Source organism: Metopolophium dirhodum, chromosome 9 (assembly GCF_019925205.1).
Source record: "Metopolophium dirhodum isolate CAU chromosome 9, ASM1992520v1, whole genome shotgun sequence".
Lineage (NCBI taxonomy): Eukaryota > Metazoa > Arthropoda > Insecta > Hemiptera > Aphididae > Metopolophium > Metopolophium dirhodum.
The window spans coordinates 7888568-7911336 of NC_083568.1; the positions used below are offsets into that span (position 1 = coordinate 7888568).

The window sequence follows — 22769 nt, forward strand, 5'->3', positions numbered from 1 at the left end:
CAGTGTGTGAACGAGATAAATGTATTGCTAACAACATTATTAATTTAATATTAACCGTCTCAGGTTTAATAGACGCACGGTCGTCAGTTACTAACTAAGTAGAAAATTATATTATGATTATGCAATTATTAGTTTTATTGTGTGTGAATCGAGTTCAATAAAATTAAAATTTGTCATTACACACTAAACACTTATTCCTGGAATCTTCCAGAGTTCCAGTATTAAAATAATAAAATGTTGGACACTTGGACTTCCTGTTGGCTGATAACCAATCATCTTTTTATCACAGAGATTATCTAGTATCTTATCATTTAACTATTATGTTATCAGACACGCTTTCATCGTTCCGGCATGTGTTCATCAATCAATATTATTAAATTTTTTTAAATATATCTTACAATAAACATTAAGACCGACGTAACATCAAAATGGTTAGAAAATTGAAATTCCACGAGCAAAAATTGTTGAAGAAAGTCGACTTCATATCATGGGAACTAGACAACAATTTACACGAATTAAAAATTATGAAGAAATACATGATTCAAAAACGAGAACATTATACTTTGTAAGTTAATAAATCGATCATAACGAGAAAAATTAATTGTATCTTTGATGCGAAATATACTATTGACAAATACCCCCCTAACAAATCTCTTGGGTTTGATCTTATCACAGCGGATGTTGCCAGATGCCTAACCAAAAAAGCAATTGTTCACCTCACACATATTTTCAACGCTGTTCTTAGACTTTCCTACTTTCCATTGATTTGGAAATTCTCAATCATTATTCTGGTTCCCAAGCCCAATAAACCTCCTGACTCCACCTCCTCTTTTTGTCCAATAAGTCTACTACCTTTCTTCACTAAAATCCTGGAAAGACTTTTATTGAAGCGTATTCTACCAAGCGTAACGTCCAATTCCATTCTTCCTGACTCCCAGTTTGGATTCCGCAATGCTCACTCAACAATTCATCAAGCCCATAGACTGGTAGATTCAATCTCATTTGCACTTGAAAAAAAATTATACTGCACATGTGCCTTTCTAGATATATCTCAGGCTTTTGACAGGGTTTGGCATGACGGACTCTTATACAAACTGAAGAAATTTTTACATCCGATCTTCTTTCTAATCGTCAAGTCTTATCTCTCTGATAGATACTTCAGCACTCGTATCGGTGATACCCTTTCATCCATTGCCAAAATCTCTGCGGGTGTCCCTCAAGGGGGCATTCTCACCCCTTTGCTGTACAATATATGTGCCTCAGACCATCCTATCACATCCCACACTCAAGTCGCTGACTATGCTGATGATAAGGTCATTATTTCCATAAGTCCTGATCCCATCACAGCTTCTAGCTACCTACAAAATCATCTATCTCTCATGGAAGACTGGTACACTAAATGGAGGTTAAAAATTAATCAAACAAAATCTGTGCATACTACGTTCACTCTTAGACTTTTACCTTGCCCTGCTGTCTCCATCTATGGCTCCCAAATTCCCAACTCTCAAACGGTTAAATACCTCGGTCTAACCCTAGATCGTAGGTTAACTTGGGCTCATCATATAAAATCTAAGCGTCTAAATCTTAGTGCTCGTTTTCGTTTGCCCAAAACATACATTAATAATAACACACACACTAACCTAAATTCAAAACTACTTATCTATAAATCCCTAATAAAGCCAGTATGGACATATGGCATCCAGGTATGGGGTAATGCTAAAAAATCTAACCTTAATAAAATCCAAAACTTAGCCCTCAGGAAACTACTCAATGTTCCACCTTACGTCTCGAACAGCACTATCCACTCCGACTTAAAAATGAAAACTGTCCAGGAAGAAGCTAAAGCACATTACAAGCATTTTCATAACCGTCTGTCCTCCAATAGTAATCCACTAATCCGCGGTCTTGCAGTCCCGACCATTCCTGGCAATCCTCCTAGGCGTCTAAAACGCAAATGGTGTCGTGAACTTCTCATCCCCCATCCATATATAAAAAAATAAATAAATAAATACCCAAAGTGAGTGTCATTAATGGATGGCTTCTCACAACCCATGTCTCTTGTAAATATATGTTTATGTTAGTATGTATTAATGTAACTTGTATATGTATTCACACTCATCGCATGTACCCATTGTGCCTCATAGGTATAGATTGTATATTTCAAATAAATATTAAAAAAAAAATCTTTGATGTGTTTTAGGTATAATAAGTTATCTAGAGAAATACGGACTGTTGCTGAAAAGATTAAAACTTTAGAACCTAAAGATCCATTTCGAAATGAACGTGGTGCTCAGTTATTGGAAAAATTGTAAGATAATATATTAATTCATAATATATTCACTAATTTAAATAATGCAATTAAAAACTATGTGGGAATGTAACATTTAAAATTCAAATGGTGGGCAAGTGAGTACCACTTTGCTATACATTAGTAGTTGTGTGCGTGAGTGAGTAACTGTAAAGAATGTGTTGAATTACTTAAATTTAAATTCAATAATATTTTATCATTGTATACGAAAAGCGGTTCTGAGCAAAGACTGTCATCCTATATTACTAAACATATTTATATTGCTATTATAGGTAGTAATTTATTTTACTATTAGACTACTAGTTTATTTGTTAAATTAATTATTCCCAATATTGCATTTAAAAATGTAATTGTCTGTACACAAAATATAATAATATGAATAATAATTAAATGATTCAAGGAACATAAATAATATTTTTAAATTACAACAAAATATCTAAAATTGCTATTCTTTTATTAAAATTTTAACTGTAAATGCTTATAAAAAAATTGTGGCTATTTATCTTTTAATATTTTTAAATAACTATAATAACAACTTATGAGGAGCCTTGTATTAAATGTTCAAGCTTTTGAGACAACAGAAAAATTGAATTAACATTTATAGAAAATTTAAATGTTTATAAATAACAATAATATCTTGAATGAGGAAAATATTTTGAAAATGTTATAGGTTATGTATGGAAAATGATAAAATTAACATTTGGTTAAAATGTCAAGCATAGGCGTGCGCAGACATTTGTTGCAGGGTGGGCTAAGTCAATAAAGATTAAGAAACCTAAACTCTGATGGAAGAAACAATTAAAATGTTACATACTTTAATTTACCTACTTATAATCACCCACTATTTAAGGCACAAATCATTCATATGATAAAAAACAGATACATATTTTTTTTAAATTAAATAAGAAATAATTTAACTGTCAACAGTTTTAAATTTTAAATAAATACAATTTCACAATCTGTAATGGTAATATTATGTTATCAATTTTATTTTTAAAGACATTTAATTTATTATTATTTTTTATCATTGAGTATCAATGTTATTTTTCGCCTACCTATTTAATGTTTTATGATTTAAAAAAATCAAAACACGTGATGTTTAGATCATGTATTACTATGTATACAAATCTCGGTACGTCTCGTAGGGTGGGCCAGCCACAGCCCACCTGGCCCTTTCTGTGTGCACGCTTATGATGTTAAGTATCTACGGTAATTCTTTTTTCAACAAAAAGTTATAGCAAAAAAAAAGATTTTTCAAACATCAGTTTTACATTAAAAAACTACCTTTATTCCCGAATTATTAAAAAAGGTACTGGGAATTTTCAATTTTGACCTCTCGAAAGTACCAAATAGATCCAATGTTTATCAGAAACCACCCTCAAAGATGAAAATCAAAGCATTTTTCTACATTGTTTGTGTACACACACCCTACCCCCACCCCTCCTAAGAAAAAATATACACAATTTTGTAAAATCAATTCATTTATTGCTCTGCTCACTAACTTAAATAATAATAATTATTATTAATTACCAGAGTCTAATATAAACATTTTCAATTTCAAACAAAAATTAAATTAAACTTGTGTTTCCTAATATTTTTTGATATATTTAAGCTGATACCTATCTTATTGTTATTTTTTATTTTTGTTAAATTAATTATATAATAGTATTTCAGTAATTTTTCATTTACTAGGCATTAGAATAAAAAATAATTTTATTACAAAATAATTAACATACCAAAATTAGTTTTTATTATCTGCAGAACAAAAATGCATTATACAGGGTGTCCCGCAAGATTTACCCATTCCGATATTTTCTGAGATAATAAAGATATCATAAATCTGTTATTTTTATTAGACTCATAAAGACAAGCATATATTTTATTTTTTTAAATTAATTAAATTTGTTGATAAAAAAGTTTAAAAATGTATTTTTTATTTTTTTTATTTTTTGAAACAATTGAAGATAGCCATTTTATAGTTTATTTTTCTGACAATTTTGACCTTTTCACATTTTATTTTATTTAATCTTGTGGTTTTTAATAATTTTTTTAGTTTAGAGGTAAAACTATAAAAAACCGTTTTTTTACTATGGCGGGGAGTCCTTCTCTACAGCTAATGGGCGTATCCTCATGGGACACTCTAAATTTGACATAATTTACTTTTAATGGATATTAAATGAAAATTGTATTAATTATCATTTAAGTTTTTGGTTTTCCCCTCTTTCTTCTGGGTAATACATTAAATATACCTCCCTGAAAATTTCCTGAATTCTTAAGGTGGCCAGATATAATAATTTTTTTTTTGCATTTTCGATAAAATTTTAAAAAATTGTCTGTCTTGTGTTTAGTGATTAATGATTATATTATTGTATGATGTATTGTATTTAATAAATAAATATAATTATAATTCCCATAACATCCAATCTTTATGAAAATTATAACCCTAATTATTTGTAAGATATATTATAATCAATGGATTTTTTTATTATCATTATTATTATTATTATTTATAAGAGCTGTTGTCATTCAACACTTAAGCTCGACAATTACATGGGTTTTCTTAATTATGTTAAATTATGTTACGATTAAATGAGGTTACCGTTAAATTTTTTCATTGCATATTTCTTATATTATCTAGTAAAACCACACATCGACATTTTATTATCTAAATTTATAATTAATCATAGATATTTGAGTATTATTTAATATTTCTTGAATTATTGTGTTAATTTAAGGAAAATATTTTATCTACGCCTGATTTTGATTGAACATTAAAAAATAGACAAATTATTTCAATATAAGTATTTTGTTTTAGATACATGATGGGATTAATAACGACAAAAAGGAACTTTGAACTTTGTTCAAAGGTAACAGCATCATGTTTCTGTAGACGTCGATTACCTGTTATAATGGTTCGGTCTAAAATGGTTCAAACACTGAAATCTGCTACTACCTATATAGAACAAGGACATGTTCGAGTTGGCCCACAGTTAATAAAAGATCCAGCGTTTTTAGTATCAAGGTATGTCAAATATCTTATATTATTACTATTTTTTTTTAAGGGTAGTTTTTGTGAATATTTTAAAATTGATGAATCTTAAATAATTTATAAGTACACACTATACAAAATTTTAAAGCATAATATTGTATATTATATGGGTAATGTTTACCTTATCTACCTAACTCTACTTTTATTAGTTACCTAAGGTTTTGGGGGATATCTTTTGTATTATTTTTCTACAGATATCTATTATAGTATTGTTTGTTTGTTTGTTTATAGGTATATGAAATCACATTTTTAAAAAATATGGCATTTTATACAGTGGTGTGTTAGGGGGTTACAACATACACTCACTTCTCTAGATTTTTTTTTAGTGTATAGTATATATAGTATATACTCTTTAAATGTACTATGAGAATATTCGGATATACGGTCATATTGCCCCGTATACTTATTAGAATTTTTAGTGACAAAAACAAAATATTCTATAACTATTATTTTTAAGATAGTTTTACTAGTTCTCGAGTGATTATCGGAAAATATTTTGAGGACCAACTTTTTATCTATCTTATACCGTTAATGGATTATATATGACTGGGTACTTCAGTTTATGAGTAAGAATATTAAAATCAATGACATTTTTCAGAATTTAAGTTTCCAAAAAATTTTTTGTCATTGAGGTGTGGCTCCTTCTTTTTACATTAAGATTCTTACCATTGTAACCTACCGGCAAAAAAAAGGCATACACCTAAGTAATTTTTTAGCAATAAATCACTGATTGTATCTATGTTTTGTATTTTCCTAGTGTGACTAGTTACAATAGTAATAAATAAATAACTTATAAGTTATATTTAAAAACATTAAAATTTAAATTTTAAAAAAAAAACACTTATTTTATAACTTTATACAATGACAATACTTTATTAAATTTAAACTGAAGCATATAAAGTAAAATGATTTAATACTGTACAATGCATTATTTTCAGACCTTTAGAAGACTTTGTCACATGGGTGGATAATTCAGCTATCAAGAAACGCGTTCTTGAGTATAATGACCTAAGAGATGATTTTGAGATAATGTAACATAGTTTGTAATTTACATTAATCGTAACTGATAAGTTACTTTTTAATTTTTATACATACGTATTTTGTTAAAGTTACTATAAATAAAACATGTTTGCATTTAAACATTTTGTGTTACGTCCATGTGTAATTTATTTGTATACTTGAAAAACAGAAACTCAAATGTTAGATAAGGTTTAGCTTAACATTATTTAGGGTGTATAAAAACTGTATATTAATATATTATTATTTACTACTACCCAGCACCTATTCAATATTATGATTATTTAAAAAATAATTAATTACATGTTATAGAATTTATATTCAAAATATACACTTCCGTATTCATTTGGAACTATATTTCTTCTCCTATACTCTATAGTCTGTAGTAATGTATAAATTATTGTTACGGGCAAAGTGGACTAACTGGCAATGTGAACACTGCCCGATTTCAATGGGCAATGTATGCAAAATTATACATTGCCGAGGCTATAATATAGAATTTCCCTGTCTTGTAATGTCAACTACCATGGTTTTTAAATTTATTTAATACTTATTTATAACTTTGTTTTTGTCATATAATATAGTTTAAAATAACTTGAAATTTAAAATTGTTTAATACAATATTTTTAAATATTACACTTTCATTTTAATTTATTTTAAATATTGCACAAGCTTTTACCAAACCTATTCTCATACACTACTGCACAAATAATAGTATCTACTTATGTAACAAATGATAATAATTTATAACTGTGTAATTTTAAAATATCTTAAATTACAAATATAAGATTAATAAAATTTAAAACTGATTTACCAATTATTAAATTTGTGACTACTCAAATTATTTGTACACTTTTGTAGATGAAATAATCTTTACATAGTTATAATTGACACGGTAATATTGAAAGTTTTATATAGGTAAACGCGTTTGTTATGCAAACAGTAAAAGTGAACATTATTTTTGTATTACTTTTCAATGAAGAATTGTAATACTTCTGTATTATTACCTTATACAAATCAGGGCTGTCCTGGTGGGGAGCAGGGCCCAGGCCCTGGGCGTCGTGTTTTTTGCTTACATTGGGAGGCCTCGCGTTTGAAAATAGTGGTAAAATTGGTTTTCGCCCTGGGCCTCGCAAATCCTAAGTACGGCCCTGATACAAATACATATGTAATGCCAGTCAATATATAGTAAATTTACAGGAATCATTAAAGTTCAAATTGCAAAATTTTTTTTTTTAAATTCAAGTTTCAATACACAATGCACAATTAACTACGCACAAAGTATATGTTATCCAAATTATGTGTTCCCTGCTGCAGAAATAACAGTATTTTAATGAGTTTCACAAAAATGCTGTAAAGTATACGCAGCCCGTAATATAAATATTTATGTCTGATAATTTGATTTTATAAGTACTTCAGTACTTGAGTTTTTAGATGTTTTTATAAAGATCTTAAAGAGTTGAATGCATTTAAACACATATTTTTTTATTTATTTCTTACTTCACTGGCTGCATTTGGGTTCAACACATTCTTGAGCTATGTACAATTTTTATGTATGGTGAATTTCAATAGTTGCATTCTTGATATTACGTTGTAAAAGTTTGTTAGTGTATTATTAATAGTTTTTTTTTTTTGTGGCGCGGTCCGTACACTCACTGCAGAAATTCTCTGAGTGTACGTATCGGCCAGTGTTGCTAGCTCCCGAATGGGTGACCACCCAGGATTTATAGCCACAAATCCGTGCCACACACAACACACGTGGTTAAACGTGTGAAAACCAACTGTTTCAACTATTCCTCCCCCAAAATATATAGTTTTTAGAAATTAATGACAAAACAATCATGCTGTCACAGATCATATGATAAATCATACAATGTCGTGCTGCTACTTTTCAACCAATCATACCAAAAATAAATTTAAAAAAATTTAACTTTCAAAGGTTTAATATGGATTGGGATCTAAGATTACAACCTACTTAAGGTTCCACATCCACATAATCCTATCTTGAACATATTGAAATACAATTATTGAAAGCTACATTTATTATAAATTATAGTTTTAAAATATTTATGTTGAGTGGAATTTAAAATTTTTATTTTGTGTTTTTTAAAATGTGTATACAACCAAACTGTATGGTAGTTGATCTAAATATTTTAGAATTTGAGATATTGATCCAACATTTTTCATCACAAATATACCTGAGAAAATTAAGTTTTACCTAATCTACCGAGATATTTAATTAAACCCATTTGTATCTTGGTCGAATTGTATTAATCATACTAGTGTAAGGTTAGGAGGTTAGGTATAGATTTGGGTTTTGAGAAACAACCTATATTTGTTATTTGTAATAATTTGTATTTGTTATTTGGAAGCTTACATTAGTTATCCTGAGCATTTAAAATGTGTTACTACATACATTTATTAATATCTAAATAGTCTCGTTACACATACTCCTCTCATCATTCCATCACTAATTATCTTAATAAATAATAATGTTCCCTTCACCTGTTGTATTATGCATAATGCTATCGTTGACTACTTTTATGAATTAGTAATGGTTCTATGAGAAACCTTTTACATTATTTTTCTTTGGATATCTATAGCACTTAAGCAGTATTGTTTGCTTGTATATTATGATATTACATCTTATATTTAAAATAATATGTATTTATACATTTTGTAATTTCCGAGTTTGGCCTATTACAGTTTTAATAAATAAATAATGAAATAAATAACTTACAAAAAAATACACTTATTTTGTAACTTAATATAAATTATAAATTGTTATACTTTAATAAATTAAAAATTGAAGCTAAAATATTAAATAAAAAAAAATAACTGAACAATATAATATGTTAAGAGTTTTAGACCTTAGAAGGTGACATGGGTGGATTATATTCAACTATCAAGAAGTTCGTTCTTTAGTATAATTTTTAGACAATGTAACATATTTAGTCATTTATTTTAATGAATTATAATTGATAAGTTACTCTTTTAAATTTTTATACATCCATATTTTGTGTATGTTATTACAAATAAAAAATGTTTCCATTTAATGATTTTGTTTTGAACTGCCACTCTGTTATTTAAATATTCTTGTGTTGAATTCATGTATCCAAGTGGAACTCATCAATTAAAAGAGAGCTTAAAAAATAGAAAAACAAATGTTAGAGAAGGTTTAGCTTAACATTAGGGCATATATTTCTTAAATAAATTTAAATGTTTTTGAAATAGTTCATATGGGTTCAATTATTTTTAGATAGTTACAATTTATAAATTGATAAATAACTATTTTTCTAAGATTTAGTTATTGAAAATTAAATTTTATCACGTTCAGTACCAAGATAGATATAGTTTTAGTGTGCTAATCAATGTACTCTTAGAAGTGATATATTTTTTTTTAAACATTTTTTTATTTTATTTCATTTTGTGTTAGTTACACAATAATGCTCTAATTAAAATATCTAACAAATATAAATAAGAGTATAAATACGGTTTGTTAATATATTATTATTTATTACTAACGTATTGAATGTCAAGATCATTTCAACAAATAATTACACACTACAATATGCATATTGAATCTAAATTATAAATATATAGCCCACATACGTTTTAAAACCAATTAGTTATTTGTTTCTAACGACTATTCTTTCTCTTCCACAAATATCCAACTTATGTTTGATAATAATTTATTATAATTACTTGAGCTTCCAGATAGTTTTATACACCTCTTTTAGAGTTGTTTCCATATCAATACACCTTTCTTTATCATGTCTTGGTTCACTGTAACTGACCGCATCACCGTCCATATAACTCTTGAGCAACAAACTGTTTGTAGTTCATTTTAAATTATTAATTTATACACAATTATTCACAATTTTGGTAATTTTGATAGATGTGTAAAATATATTCATGATATGGTAGTCGGGAAAAAAGCTCCAATATCAAAATACGGAAAAAAAAGCCCCGTACCAACTAAGTACATAACACTATTTTATTATAATGTACATTTTATGGATTTTATATTTAGTTTTAATTTTTTACCTTTTGACATTTTCTAAATTATGTACAAATGACAAATGACAATTATTGACAATGTAAAATGTAGATTGTAGCTATACTTTTATATTTTATAATAAGTAATACATGAACTAGGTATTTATTATATATATTTTGATTTATGGTTTAAGTTTTATGATTTTTATCTGTAATATGATGAGTTATTGTTTAATGCCATATACTAGATGTAATTTTTTTATAGTTACCGACCTTTTAATAAAATAAATGTATTACCTAGTATAATAAATTAGATGCATAATAATATAACAAAATAATTTAATAACTAATGAAAAACAATTGTTAACATTAATTGATTAATGTTAGATGTATTAGTTTATTAAATATTATTATGACACATACTACTATAAAAGTATATACAAATCATTAAACTAGTATTTTATAATATTATATTTATGGTTATAGATATGTTAAAGAAGTGTTACATAGATAAATGTAATGACTAATGATTATATTATGATTATATTTAATTATGTAAATTATAATAAAAAAAAATAGTGTATTTAGTTGGTACGGGGCTTTTTTTCCGATGAAAGTTGATAGGGGTTTTTTTCCCCTAGATTCCATGATATTATGTAGTAAAATATAGTGGATTCAACTATTTTAGTTTTTAGCAATTAATGACAAAACAATCATGCTCTCTGAGATCATATGAATATTTTATATCCATATAATCTTATTCTGCTAGGTAGGTACTTTAAAACCAATCGCACATAAAATATTAAAACTCCTTAATTTTCAAAGATCTGCATGGATCGTAATCTAAAAATTATAACCTACTTAATTTTCCACATTATCCTGAACACTGACATAAGATTTTCATCGGTCGACTTAATGTCTTTTGGCAATTTACTGATACACTGGTTATACTTTATTAATAGAGATGGAAAATAATGTCTTAAGGTATTAATTGTTCTATTTGAAATCCATGACCGAAAAATAAAATACACCATTCAAATTAGTAAATTGTATATTTAGTAAATTCGTAAATGCGTAGCATGAAACTTACGCTTTTTTTTTAATATTTTTCGAGGCCTTTTTTTGTGACATTATTGATATTATCCTTTGTATTTTTTTTCTCTGATGGACTTACTTTAAACAATGGTTTAAATATTTAGTCGTTTACCTATACTCTTTCGTTAGTTAATTGCTTTTTCAGAGCGTTTACCGTTGAGTGGTTTCTTTTGAGACAAACGTTCGACCCGGGCAACTGGCTGACTGGCAAATGGCAAGAAAAAAAATCAGAACCACGACTACTAGTCCATGACTTTTAGGCGTGTTCACAAATCACATCTCGCCGTGCCGTGTACTATTTTCTGATTGGCTTACTAAAACACGGTATTAAAAGTTTTATAAAGGTTTTGTGATGGTATATGGTATATCATAGTCGACCTTTAAATGTCTGCCAAAACGTAGCCATGATGACCGTGAGCCACCTAAAGCCGGACGGCAGGTAGGTACGTCGTGCGAGGGCGCGGTAACTATTGTTAGGTACAACTGGTAACCATATTGGTTTAAAAGTTGAGCTTAATAAATTCGTTGTATACTTGGTTGAAATAGTTACCGAAAAAGTAATGTCCAATCACAATACGATTTGATCGTGTACACATCCCGCTTATATAGTATTCAACTTTTGACCCTGGTATAGAAGTGATATTATAAAAAATACTAGTTTTAGATATTTGTGCTTTCTGTTTAGAACATCGACATAAAAAACAAGTTATCTTACATTATGTCTATGGTTTAAAACCATTAATTCCTTGTGATTAGGGATTTAATGTTCTCCAGTGGTACACGTAATATGACGAGGTATACTTACCTAATGCCTAATAATGCATTATAAAAATAGTATTTTAGATTCTCAGCAGAGCTACATGAATGTACCTATTGAATTTACAATGATGTGATTTTTCTCCATTTTTGTGTCGGAGGTTATAGTGGAAAACGAATTTATTATTAATTTTAATAATTTTATCAACAGTTTAAACTTTAAAGGTAAGCATATTATCTAAGCCGCGCGAGTCTATAATATTATCCAAGTCAGCGAAACTATTCAGACTTGCTACGATAATAATAATAATAATAATAATAATAATAATAATAATAATATAGTGAACGCCGATAAAGAGCAATATCGTTATAATAATATCGAAAATTCATCTGTAATTTTTCATCAGTTATAGTATATTATATTTATAGTATTTATACGTTTATCATATTTTGTCTCTTATGAAAATTGCAATTAACGATTTACATAATAATATCAGTCGTTCGTCCGCAAGTGTGATACGGTTATTCATAGGCGCAACTATAGACCAATAATATTTCTAGGGGTGCACAATAATGACAAAGGTTTCCTGTATAATTTCCCCTGTATATAATTATTGTATATATATTCACAATAATTTCAAATGCATATTTATGTACTACCTATATTTTTAATATTTTTGTGAAACAGTAACAGTAAATTGTGACTACTATACCTAGGTACGTGATTTTTCGGCCAGTAAATTGTATTTATTTAAATTACCGCTAGTTCAGACTTCTGGACTACGTGGTCCACCTCTCTTAGTCTCTTATCTCAATTAGGTAAACCCTAATCCATAATGTCATTACAATTATTTTTATTCGGTTGAGTAGGTACTTTTTAACTATGACAGATTTGAACTAGGTATTCGAATAGCTTTAAACAGTAATATTTAGATCGTTAATTTCTCGTTAAGAAGTTTTTTTCTTTTTTAATTCTACGTGTACTATTATGGACGTAAGTAAATAGGGACAGCCTTAGTGGAGAGCTTTACCTATTTGGTATTAATTGTTTGTATCGAGTGTTGGCCATAAACACAATATAAACAAACGTACACAAACAAGTTTTTCATGTACAATTATTATCATAATAAATAATATATTATATGCTGGCTCAATAGTATTCTGCCTAGTTATTAATTTTCTTATTAATGTTATTACTGTTTTAATTTTGTTCAAAATACATTTGTATAATATAATACATTGGGGGACGGAGTGGCCGAGGCCGAGCGGACTAAAAAGGCGTCGATTGTGACGCGCACCGGCGCTGGTTCAAATCTCAGTTCACGGGCGGCATTTTTCTTTGGACAAGTCACGGTGTCCGGAGAACAATTGCCTAACCTAACCAACAGTATCCTCCCCTACAAACAAACAAACAGCTTATGGCCCATAGTTGCCGAGCTTAATGATCAATTAAAAAAAAAGTGGGTAAGTGGATGTCGCTCTGCTGTGCAGTAGGTTACAAGTGGGTCAATGTATATTGGATTGTATTAAACTTGAATTCAATGATATAATATCATTGTATAAGCAAACCGATTCTAAGCGGAGACGGTTTATCAGTCTGGATTTTTTAAATTTTCATTACTTATTATAAACTTTAAGTTGAATTAATACTATAATATTATAATTTTTTATTCGTTGCTACGGTGATAAGCAAATCATTAGAAATTAAAATCCCATTTTAAGCGGGTTCTTCGTAATTTGTCAGTAGTTTTTCCCGTGGCATTAAATAACTATTGAGAAAATCGAAAAATGACCTCTTTAAAGTACTATCTTGATCCAATTTGCTAAAAGATAAGGTACTATATGTTGAAATCAAAGCACTCCTTCTGGTAGAAATTTTGTATACAGGATATATTATATAAAAATAAAATAATAAACACCATTGTAAAACCACTAGCTTCTTCGCTCCACTCAGAATCTAAAATAAATAAATAATACATCAGTTTTTAGTTTTTACTTTCATTAATAATATTTATATATTTCTAATTACTGTTATAATTTGTATTTTCTAAAAGTTTTCCTATATTTTTTAAACTTTTTTATGTTTCTTTTAAGGTAAAGTATACCTAACACCTAAGTTCTTTTTATTTTCAACATAAAACAATTACACTTATTAGATTTATAGACGCACGCACATCAATGAATACAATTATTAACGGAGGATTATATCTCTCAGGCCAAATAATATCTGAAGACTGAAATATTTTTAGGCACCTACAATGTTTCAACACCCGTCAAGCTTTATGGAAAAGTTATTAAGTCCAAGTGACGACGATAAGGAATTAAGTGTTATATAAGTCTTGGTCGGCGCATAAGTAAGATAAACTATAGGTGCCTGAACCAAGTAAGATGATTTTATGTATTTTGTAAAATGTATTTATACATTTAATATTGTCGTCCCCTCGCCATTTCATCTTCACACCAAACACATCACCCACTATTGCCGTGTCCCACACACAATAAAAACACTTTGTTCCAGAACCGTAAAAAAAATGTTTATGAATGAGTTTCATGCCATTTAAAACAGGTTCAATAGGAATAATAAGTGGTAGGAGACTTAGAAAAAAAAGGCTCTGGTAATCTCTAAATAATAATAAATAAAATAGAATATGGTAAATATAATAATAATATAGCTATAGTTATAATATTAGGACAGTGTTGAATTTTAAATAAAGACGGTGGATATCATCCTAATAATTAAAAACTACTGCATTTTTACTCCTCTTGGACTTAGGACGTGACAAACGTAGCTCGCCTTTCAAGAGGCTGAATGATGAAACACACTAAAATTCAACGCTATAGTAAGCCAAAAATGTGCGATGCCGTGCTGTGACAAAATTAAAATTTTGAAATTTAATCCTTGGTATTCAACGTTAAATTCGATATTTATTTATTTATATTGAAATATGTTTTATTGCTGTAAATGGCAACGAACACGTTTAAAATCCTATGTCGCGCGTAAACAAAGTCAGACAAATATAATATTTGGTTACAAAATAATATGTTTTTTTAATTTACTTTTATGTATTTAGAGTTTAGGAGCAGTATAAAAGTTTAAATATTCGACTTTGAAGGTTGTTTCTGGTGGTAAATTGAATTTAATTAGTAAGTACTATTCAGCATTTAAAATTTAAAACTTTATTAGTTTTTTTTAAATTTATGAAAGAAAAATTTTTGTTCATCAGTAAAAGATTGAAAATTTAGTTCAATAATTCTTATACTTTTTAGTACTAACTTTGATCTTACTGTAATTAAAAAAATACAGTTCAAATATTTTCTAAATTTTCCAAAATCACAAAAATATGTAAACTGTTTTGTATACCTATAGTTAAAATTCATAATTTTTTTTAATGTTAACACCTTTAGGCTTTGACAATTTAATACAAGATTCCTGATATGTTTTATAGTGGAAATTAAATAAAAAGTTTGGCATAGAGACACAGGAATATTTTTATGATATAAAGCCCAAGGTTATTTAGTACCTATATATCTTATAAGTTATAAGACATAATGTCACGCTAAGTTGGTCGCCAACAAAATACAAAATAAATTTAAAATATAATTTTTCTGATAATTATACTAATAAAATATGTATTATGATTTATGACAAAGGTATTTAAGAGGCATAGGCGTAAATAGTGTTTGAAATTTGGGGGGGGCTTTAGCTCAGGTATATACTTAATACTCTTATGATGCTTTTAAATTATAGTAGTGAAACCTTAGTTTTTTTTTGTGGAGGGGGGGGGCTAGAGAAATTCTAGGAGGGCTATAACCCCCTTCCCCCTATTTGCGCCTATGTTAAGAGAACGTTAAACCGACATTTGTTGTCTCTACTTTACAAGTGTGTAACATAGCAAATTATACGCTCACCAGAACACGTTTAGCCTTTAGCTCCGTTAGTTTGAAAATTAGAGCGAAGTGACCTCTTATAAAATTTAAAGGTAAGATTATTGTTTAGACTTTCATTATATTTTATTTTAAAGTGAGTTATGAGTATTTTAAAATTTAAAATTGCTTGTGTATTTTAAAATACTCATAACTCGCTTTAAAATTAAGATATAATAAAAAGCCAATGAGAATTAAATTTGAAACGGCTGTTCATTTAAAGCCATTACAATAGGCAGTGCCACTAGATGATAAAAATAAATGCCGATAAGTAATGACACATCGTCACACGATTTTAGAAAATAGCGCGATCGTGGACACGACATCATATTAATAACTGATAACAGTAGAAAGCTGTTATCATTGTGAGAATCAGGCCAATGACCATTCCATTCTACAGTATTATCTTGACGTTTTTACACAGAATATTCTATGGTTTTAAGTCTTCAAAGTTCTATTTCGCAAATCGCAATTGGCAAATCGTAATACTCATTGTTAGTGATCGTAATGTCGATTGTTGTTAAATATTTTGTATTGTTTATTTATTGTTCATCATAAATTACTTGCAAATACGAGTAAATTATTGTTTGAATTCTACGAGAAATGCAAACTAAAATGGACAAAACCGAAGACTCTGTTAACAATAATTACACTGCTTATGAGTACCAAGGAAACGACGGTACCAGGGAAAAGAAACACTTCGGAAACACTAACGGTTACCAGAACAAATCATCACAATTTGATGAAGTTGTGGTTCAATTGTTCAGTAAGCAATTTTCCTTGCCAAATCAAGCCAAGTGGGAACTTCCTCACCCGGACACCATGCTGAAACACAGTAAATGGGAGGTAATTTAAACAATAAATTCTATTTTTAACCCTTGTACCTATTGTTCGTACATAAATTAATTTAATATATTTTTAATAAATCAATGTTTGGTAAACGTCCAAATGTTCATTGCCATAATATGAAAGTTAAGGTGTAATAACCTTTATCATAATTTATTAATTACACAATAACTATTATAACTATATATATTGTATGTATAATACAGTTTTGGAAATTTGAAAAATTATATTTTTCATGAATTGTTTTAGTCTTAAAGGAATTATAATTTATTAATTTCTAATTACGTATTTTTATATGATAGAAAAACTGGCGATGGAATTGACTTTAAATTATATTACTACAAAATGTATAAGTAGTGTAGGTACCTACTAATGTAAAAAAAAAAACCAGTTAATAACTTTAAATTAGACTTGTTATCTATAGTAAAAATGATAAAACATTGCAATTATGATAGCAATATACCAAATGTTATATACTTATGTATTAATACTATCTAGGTACCTAATAATTTAATGGAAATGATAAAGTACCTTTTTGTCTGTTTGAAAGACAGTGTACACATTTTCATATTCTTTGAACTCATAAATGACTAAGAATAACATTTGTAATAACCACAGAAATAAGAGTAATTCATTTTATAAACTATAACAGTACGCTAACAGCATATAGGTATATATATAAATAGTGATTTATAGAGATTTAATATACCTAAAAGCCGCCAAGGGCCAACTCAAAAGGTCAACCTTAGGTACTTACAAAAAATTATTTAGTATCTGTGTTTAATTTTGTGATACTTAAGGTATTTTAAATTGTTGTGAGAATGTATTAACGAGTTAAAATTGTTATTCCTGGAGACTAATAGACAATTAAAACAAAATACTTTTTTTTGACTCCTGAAAAATTTGAACCCAACATAGCAACATGTTTTTAAAATTAAAACAATAATTTAATCATTTTATTTGCATCAACAAATAATATTTAAAATAAATAATTTACTTAAGAGGACGTCGCACCTGAATGTGTTTTCTCCATCTTACACACGTACGGCATACCAAATATTAGTTCGCTTGTTTTAATAGAGTGCAGTTTTGATATTATACTCCGTATATAAATTTTTTGTTGAGTAAGATGTAGGCTTCTTAAGTACTTTAATTATTACTGTGTGTATTGTAACCTCCAAGTTAGACAAATGTATATTATATGTTCCACCCCAGACTGCTATACCATTACTTATAAATAATTATAAATTAGCCAGAGATAAGTACACAATTTTTATAAAATAGTGTTCAAAGTTAATCATATTATATTTTGAATAACAAGGAATAATAAGCAACCAAAGTTGAAATTTTCAATTTTGTATTTTTGTGGCAGAAATAGTATCTATTTGTATCTTACTTGACCATGTTATAAAGTTATTAGGTACCTTCTTATTTTATCATTTATAATGAATTTTATTATGAGATCATTTTGATGTGGACTTCCAATTATCGATCAATGTTTTCTAAAATTAATCGGATACGGGAGAAATATAAAACATATAAGCATAATATTATAATGTAATGAAATTCCAAGCAATTAAGAACTGCATTATACTAATAATTAATAATATTGTGTAAGTACCTATATACAATATTAAAATTAGCATTCAAGATCACAATAATATATTTTATTTCTTTATAATAATAATAGTTGCATAGATTTGAAACAAAAATAAAAATAAATAAATAACAACTTTTAAACTTAAGCGTATCTTGAATTGAATATACTAAGTACAGTTTTACTATTTTTTTTTTTAGTTGCCAGATTTTATACATTTAAAAAAATCACTAAACACAGTCAAGGATAAACTTAATGATTTTAACTTAGCTGAATGGCATAGAAATACAAAACAAACAAATCCAGCTGGTAAAGTTATATCAAAGGTTAGAGGAATTGGACATCCAGAACTGTTGACCGGTGCTTGGTTGAAGTTTTTTGAACTATTAAACGATTATAAACTAATACCTAAAAAAAGTATTGATAATGAGAAGTTGTACAGTGTTCATTTATGTGAAGCTCCTGGAGGTTTTATTTCTGCTCTCAACCATTATATTGTTAGCCAAGAAATAAACGTTGCAGTAAGTAATTCTAATAAGCTTTAATAATTATTTTATTTTATTATTTTTTTTTTATCATTCAAGTGGGATTGGGTAGGAGTTTCATTAAATCCATATCACGAAGGAAATGGTAATCCTGATTTAATAAATGATGATAGATTCATGTTATATACATTAAACCACTGGTTTTTTGGTAAGGATCATACTGGCGATATTTTTCAAAAAAACTTCTACAAAGAATTATACACCTTTGTTAAAAACCGTTTTGGCGAAGAAGCACATTTGGTAAATAATACATTAAATTATTGGTTTGATTATTATTTTAAATAATATTTTTATAATTTTCAGGTAACAGCTGATGGTAGTATGGATTGTCAAAATAATCCCGACGAACAAGAAAATGTAGTAATGCGTCTGCAAATAGTAGAAACAATGGTCGCCTTAATGATACTTCAAAAAGGTTGTATTTATATTAGATAAAGTTTTGAGATTTTATTTTTTTGAATTTTAGGTGGTTCATTTGTTGTAAAAATGTTTACTATGTTTGAATGCAATACGTTATGTCGATTATATTTGTTAAGCTGTGCTTTTGATTCAGTAAAAATAAAAAAACCAGTTACTAGTAAGCAGGGAAATTCTGAAGTTTATGTTGTATGTTGCGGGTATAAAGGGTTACAACATGTGGAACCTTGGATTCATACATATTTTACGACTATTGATCGCAGTATGTATTATTAAAAACTACAAATATTGATTGTTACTTACTTGGGTTTTATTTTATCATTTTAGCTGTCTCTGATTTTTGTCTATTTCCATTGAAAGAATTGCCTAAAGATTTCTTATCATCTATGTACAACTGCTCAAAATATTTTAGTGAGCTACAAATGCAAATTATTGAAAATAATATTGAACGATTTATTAAAAAAATTGAAAATGATGCTAAAAATTTAACCGACCTACAATACTGGGTTGCTAAAACATATGCTAATAGATATAAAATAAAACCAATTGACCCTTCACAAGAAATAGTTGGTCAAAATATACTTCAGGTAAAAATAGAAAAAATAGATTAAAAAAATCTTAATTAAGTGTTAAAATGTGAATTCTATAAATACTAAATTGTTTTAAATTAAATAGAGTCTTCAGTATGATTTGCCAAAAGTTTCATCTATGAAGTTAGTCATGGATTATTCATTTTCGGAGAAACAACGTAGGATAGAATGCCAAGCATCAGATGAAGCAAAGTTACTTCAAGATGAAGTGAATATGTTTAAAGAATATCAATGGCAATACGACTCAACAGTTTTGTGGTTTACTGAAGAGGTTAATTTTATCATTTCATTTTTTAGTGATATCATAGTATTAAAATAGTAAAAATATTCATTTCATGATAAAGTTATATTTATATTGTATACATTTTTAATTTGTTCACATAGGATGCCAAAGTTGACTTGTCTGATTTTAATATTCAAATGGGTAAACCTGTATCTGTGATACGTAGCTCTAAGTTTTGTGTGGATACATTAATTGACTATAGTAACCGAGCAAGATCATTATTTACTATTCCTATTGAGGACAGTATTAAGCGTAGAAAGTTAGTATTAAATTTCTTTTCTTTTACAACTTTACAAGTAAAATTATTATTCAAACTTTGATCTCAATATTAAATATTCTTCTATGTATTACAGTTATTTTTGGCTACAAATACCAAGACAAACTATTAATGGTCAGTTAATTGTTTGCGACTTAACATCGATTTATATCAGTGATTGTATCAACAATAATAGAAAACAACATGATTCTGTGATTGCTATCTTAGAATCATTTGAAAAACTTCAAACTTCTGATAGCTTATTATTAATTGGATATCCATTGCTTACTCAAGTGAATGTTGGTGTTTTCTTTATACTTCTTAATATGTTCCTAAAGGTATTTAAAATTTGCTGAAATAATAATTTTTTAATTCCGTTTTAGCTAAATATTTCTATTGCTATGTTTTATGTTCTAATGTAGACTGGTGTGATGAAACCTGATAAAATGGGTCATGCTTTTGTGTTTTGTTCAAAAGTTAATGATACACATGTAGATGATTTAATAACTCTTTTAAAGAAATTAAAAGAGCATATTAAAGATCCCAGTATCACAGATATAGTTGAAAAACAAGAACAATCATTGATATCAATCTTTCCAATTAAGAAACTTATATGTAAGTTATATTTTTTTATAGCATTAATTAAGAAATATGCTCACAATTTAAATAACTCTAAAATGTTAATTTATGTTTCAGTTCAACCTATTTATAAAGACATTGTTACTGTAAATTGTTTGCTTATAATCAATGAAGTGAAGAAAACTGTCTGTTCTTATTTACAACAATAATGAATAATTTACCATCAGAAAACAATTAACTATTTATTATTTTCATTGTTTATACATAATGTTTTGTCGTATTTTAACCTCTAAGAAATATGGATATGTTGTGATAATTATTTTTTAAAATTATTACTACATAATATTAATATATTGTATTAATAAATATATATATATTAATGATAATGTATCATTTACATTTTCTTTATTAATTATTTATACCTAACTTATTTTTTAAATATGCTCTAAAGTATGTTTGGGAAATAATTAAAATACTATTATATTGACTATTATTTAACTATGAATACATTTTTTTATCTTTTGTAATGTACTAATCAAATTTAAATGGCTTATTGTGATTATATTTGGAAAAGACTGATGGTTGAGATATTTTAAGTCATTAATTAATTATAGTATTAACATATTATATACATATAATTTGTCATAATAATTTAATATTATATGTTTTATTATAAGTATATTGTATAAACATAATATCTTAATATAACTCAAAAATATAATTTGTTAACCATTAAAGAAATTATGAAAAAAACCAAAGCGAATTTAGTTGCATTGTAATGCATTCCAGACTGTTTTTATGTTATATGAAATTGTTTTTTATTCTAATTTTTTTATAATATAAAATGTTATTCAATCAATTATGTTGAAAATTATTATTAAACATACTAAATAATATGATTGTTGTAATTGTACCTTGTATTATTAATGTTATTAAATTTATATTTTGAGCTATTAAATAATTTTTTGATGTTTTTTAAAACGTGTTATGTTTTATTTGATTCTTTTATCATCAACCGATTATGTATTTTTATTGTTTGAACTCTCTAAACAAAAAAATATAAATACAAATATACAATAGATCAGTTTTTAATAATCATTTGATTGAAAATGAAGCTGAATAAACATTGTATAATATTAATCCGTAAAAAAAAAAAGGAAATTTCCTCTGATGTGTTAAATTTCAATTAAATAATAAATTGCATATGAAAAATGATTCTGAATGAAAAGATGGTTCAGACTACATTTCTAAGAATATTTTGTTATATATTTATGCTGATATTAGTAATTTATTTTTAAACAATACGGTAGATTTAATGAATTTTACTAAAACTTATCACAAAACTATATTATTATAAATGATTATAATATTTCTAGCTATGATTTACTTATAACTTATAAATCAATAATACCTACTTATCATAGAGTAGTGTACATTAGTGTACACAGTGTTCATGGTATAAATACTTAGCTTAAAATTAATCTAAAGATTTTGATACAATGTCATCG

The 22769-nt window shown here is 27.3% G+C and overlaps 3 protein-coding genes across 5 annotated transcripts; 2 read left to right on the plus strand and 1 right to left on the minus strand.

Annotated features, from left to right (window-relative positions):
• The first annotated feature begins 19 nt into the window (after nt 1–19).
• Nucleotides 20–6509, plus strand: LOC132952297 (U3 small nucleolar ribonucleoprotein protein IMP3). The gene is made up of 4 exons (XM_061024561.1): nt 20–565; nt 2201–2308; nt 5124–5330; nt 6296–6509. The coding sequence occupies exons 1-4, from the start codon at nt 429–431 to the stop codon at nt 6390–6392; spliced, it is 549 nt and encodes a 182-aa protein (XP_060880544.1). The 5' UTR covers nt 20–428; the 3' UTR covers nt 6393–6509.
• Nucleotides 6510–8500: 1991 nt separating this feature from the next.
• Nucleotides 8501–12412, minus strand: LOC132952744 (uncharacterized). 3 transcript variants are annotated; one of them, XM_061025159.1, is made up of 5 exons: nt 11623–12412; nt 11464–11546; nt 11235–11369; nt 10080–10205; nt 8501–9518 (listed from the first exon to the last, which is right to left on the minus strand). In XM_061025159.1, the coding sequence occupies exons 2-5, from the start codon at nt 11502–11504 to the stop codon at nt 9482–9484; spliced, it is 339 nt and encodes a 112-aa protein (XP_060881142.1). In that variant the 5' UTR covers nt 11505–11546; nt 11623–12412; the 3' UTR covers nt 8501–9481. The 3 variants fall into 3 exon arrangements, with proteins under 3 accessions (XP_060881142.1, XP_060881141.1, XP_060881140.1); XM_061025158.1 differs by having other exon boundaries at nt 11464–11951; nt 12019–12053; XM_061025157.1 differs by having other exon boundaries at nt 11464–12412.
• Nucleotides 12413–16520: 4108 nt separating this feature from the next.
• LOC132952748 (cap-specific mRNA (nucleoside-2'-O-)-methyltransferase 2-like) lies at nt 16521–22038 on the plus strand. The gene is made up of 11 exons (XM_061025163.1): nt 16521–16994; nt 18792–19112; nt 19176–19376; nt 19440–19551; nt 19603–19815; nt 19881–20140; nt 20229–20414; nt 20528–20685; nt 20780–21020; nt 21105–21297; nt 21379–22038. Exons 1-11 carry the CDS (start codon nt 16752–16754, stop codon nt 21468–21470), a joined length of 2220 nt encoding a protein of 739 aa, XP_060881146.1. The 5' UTR covers nt 16521–16751; the 3' UTR covers nt 21471–22038.
• The last annotated feature ends 731 nt before the right edge of the window (nt 22039–22769 follow it).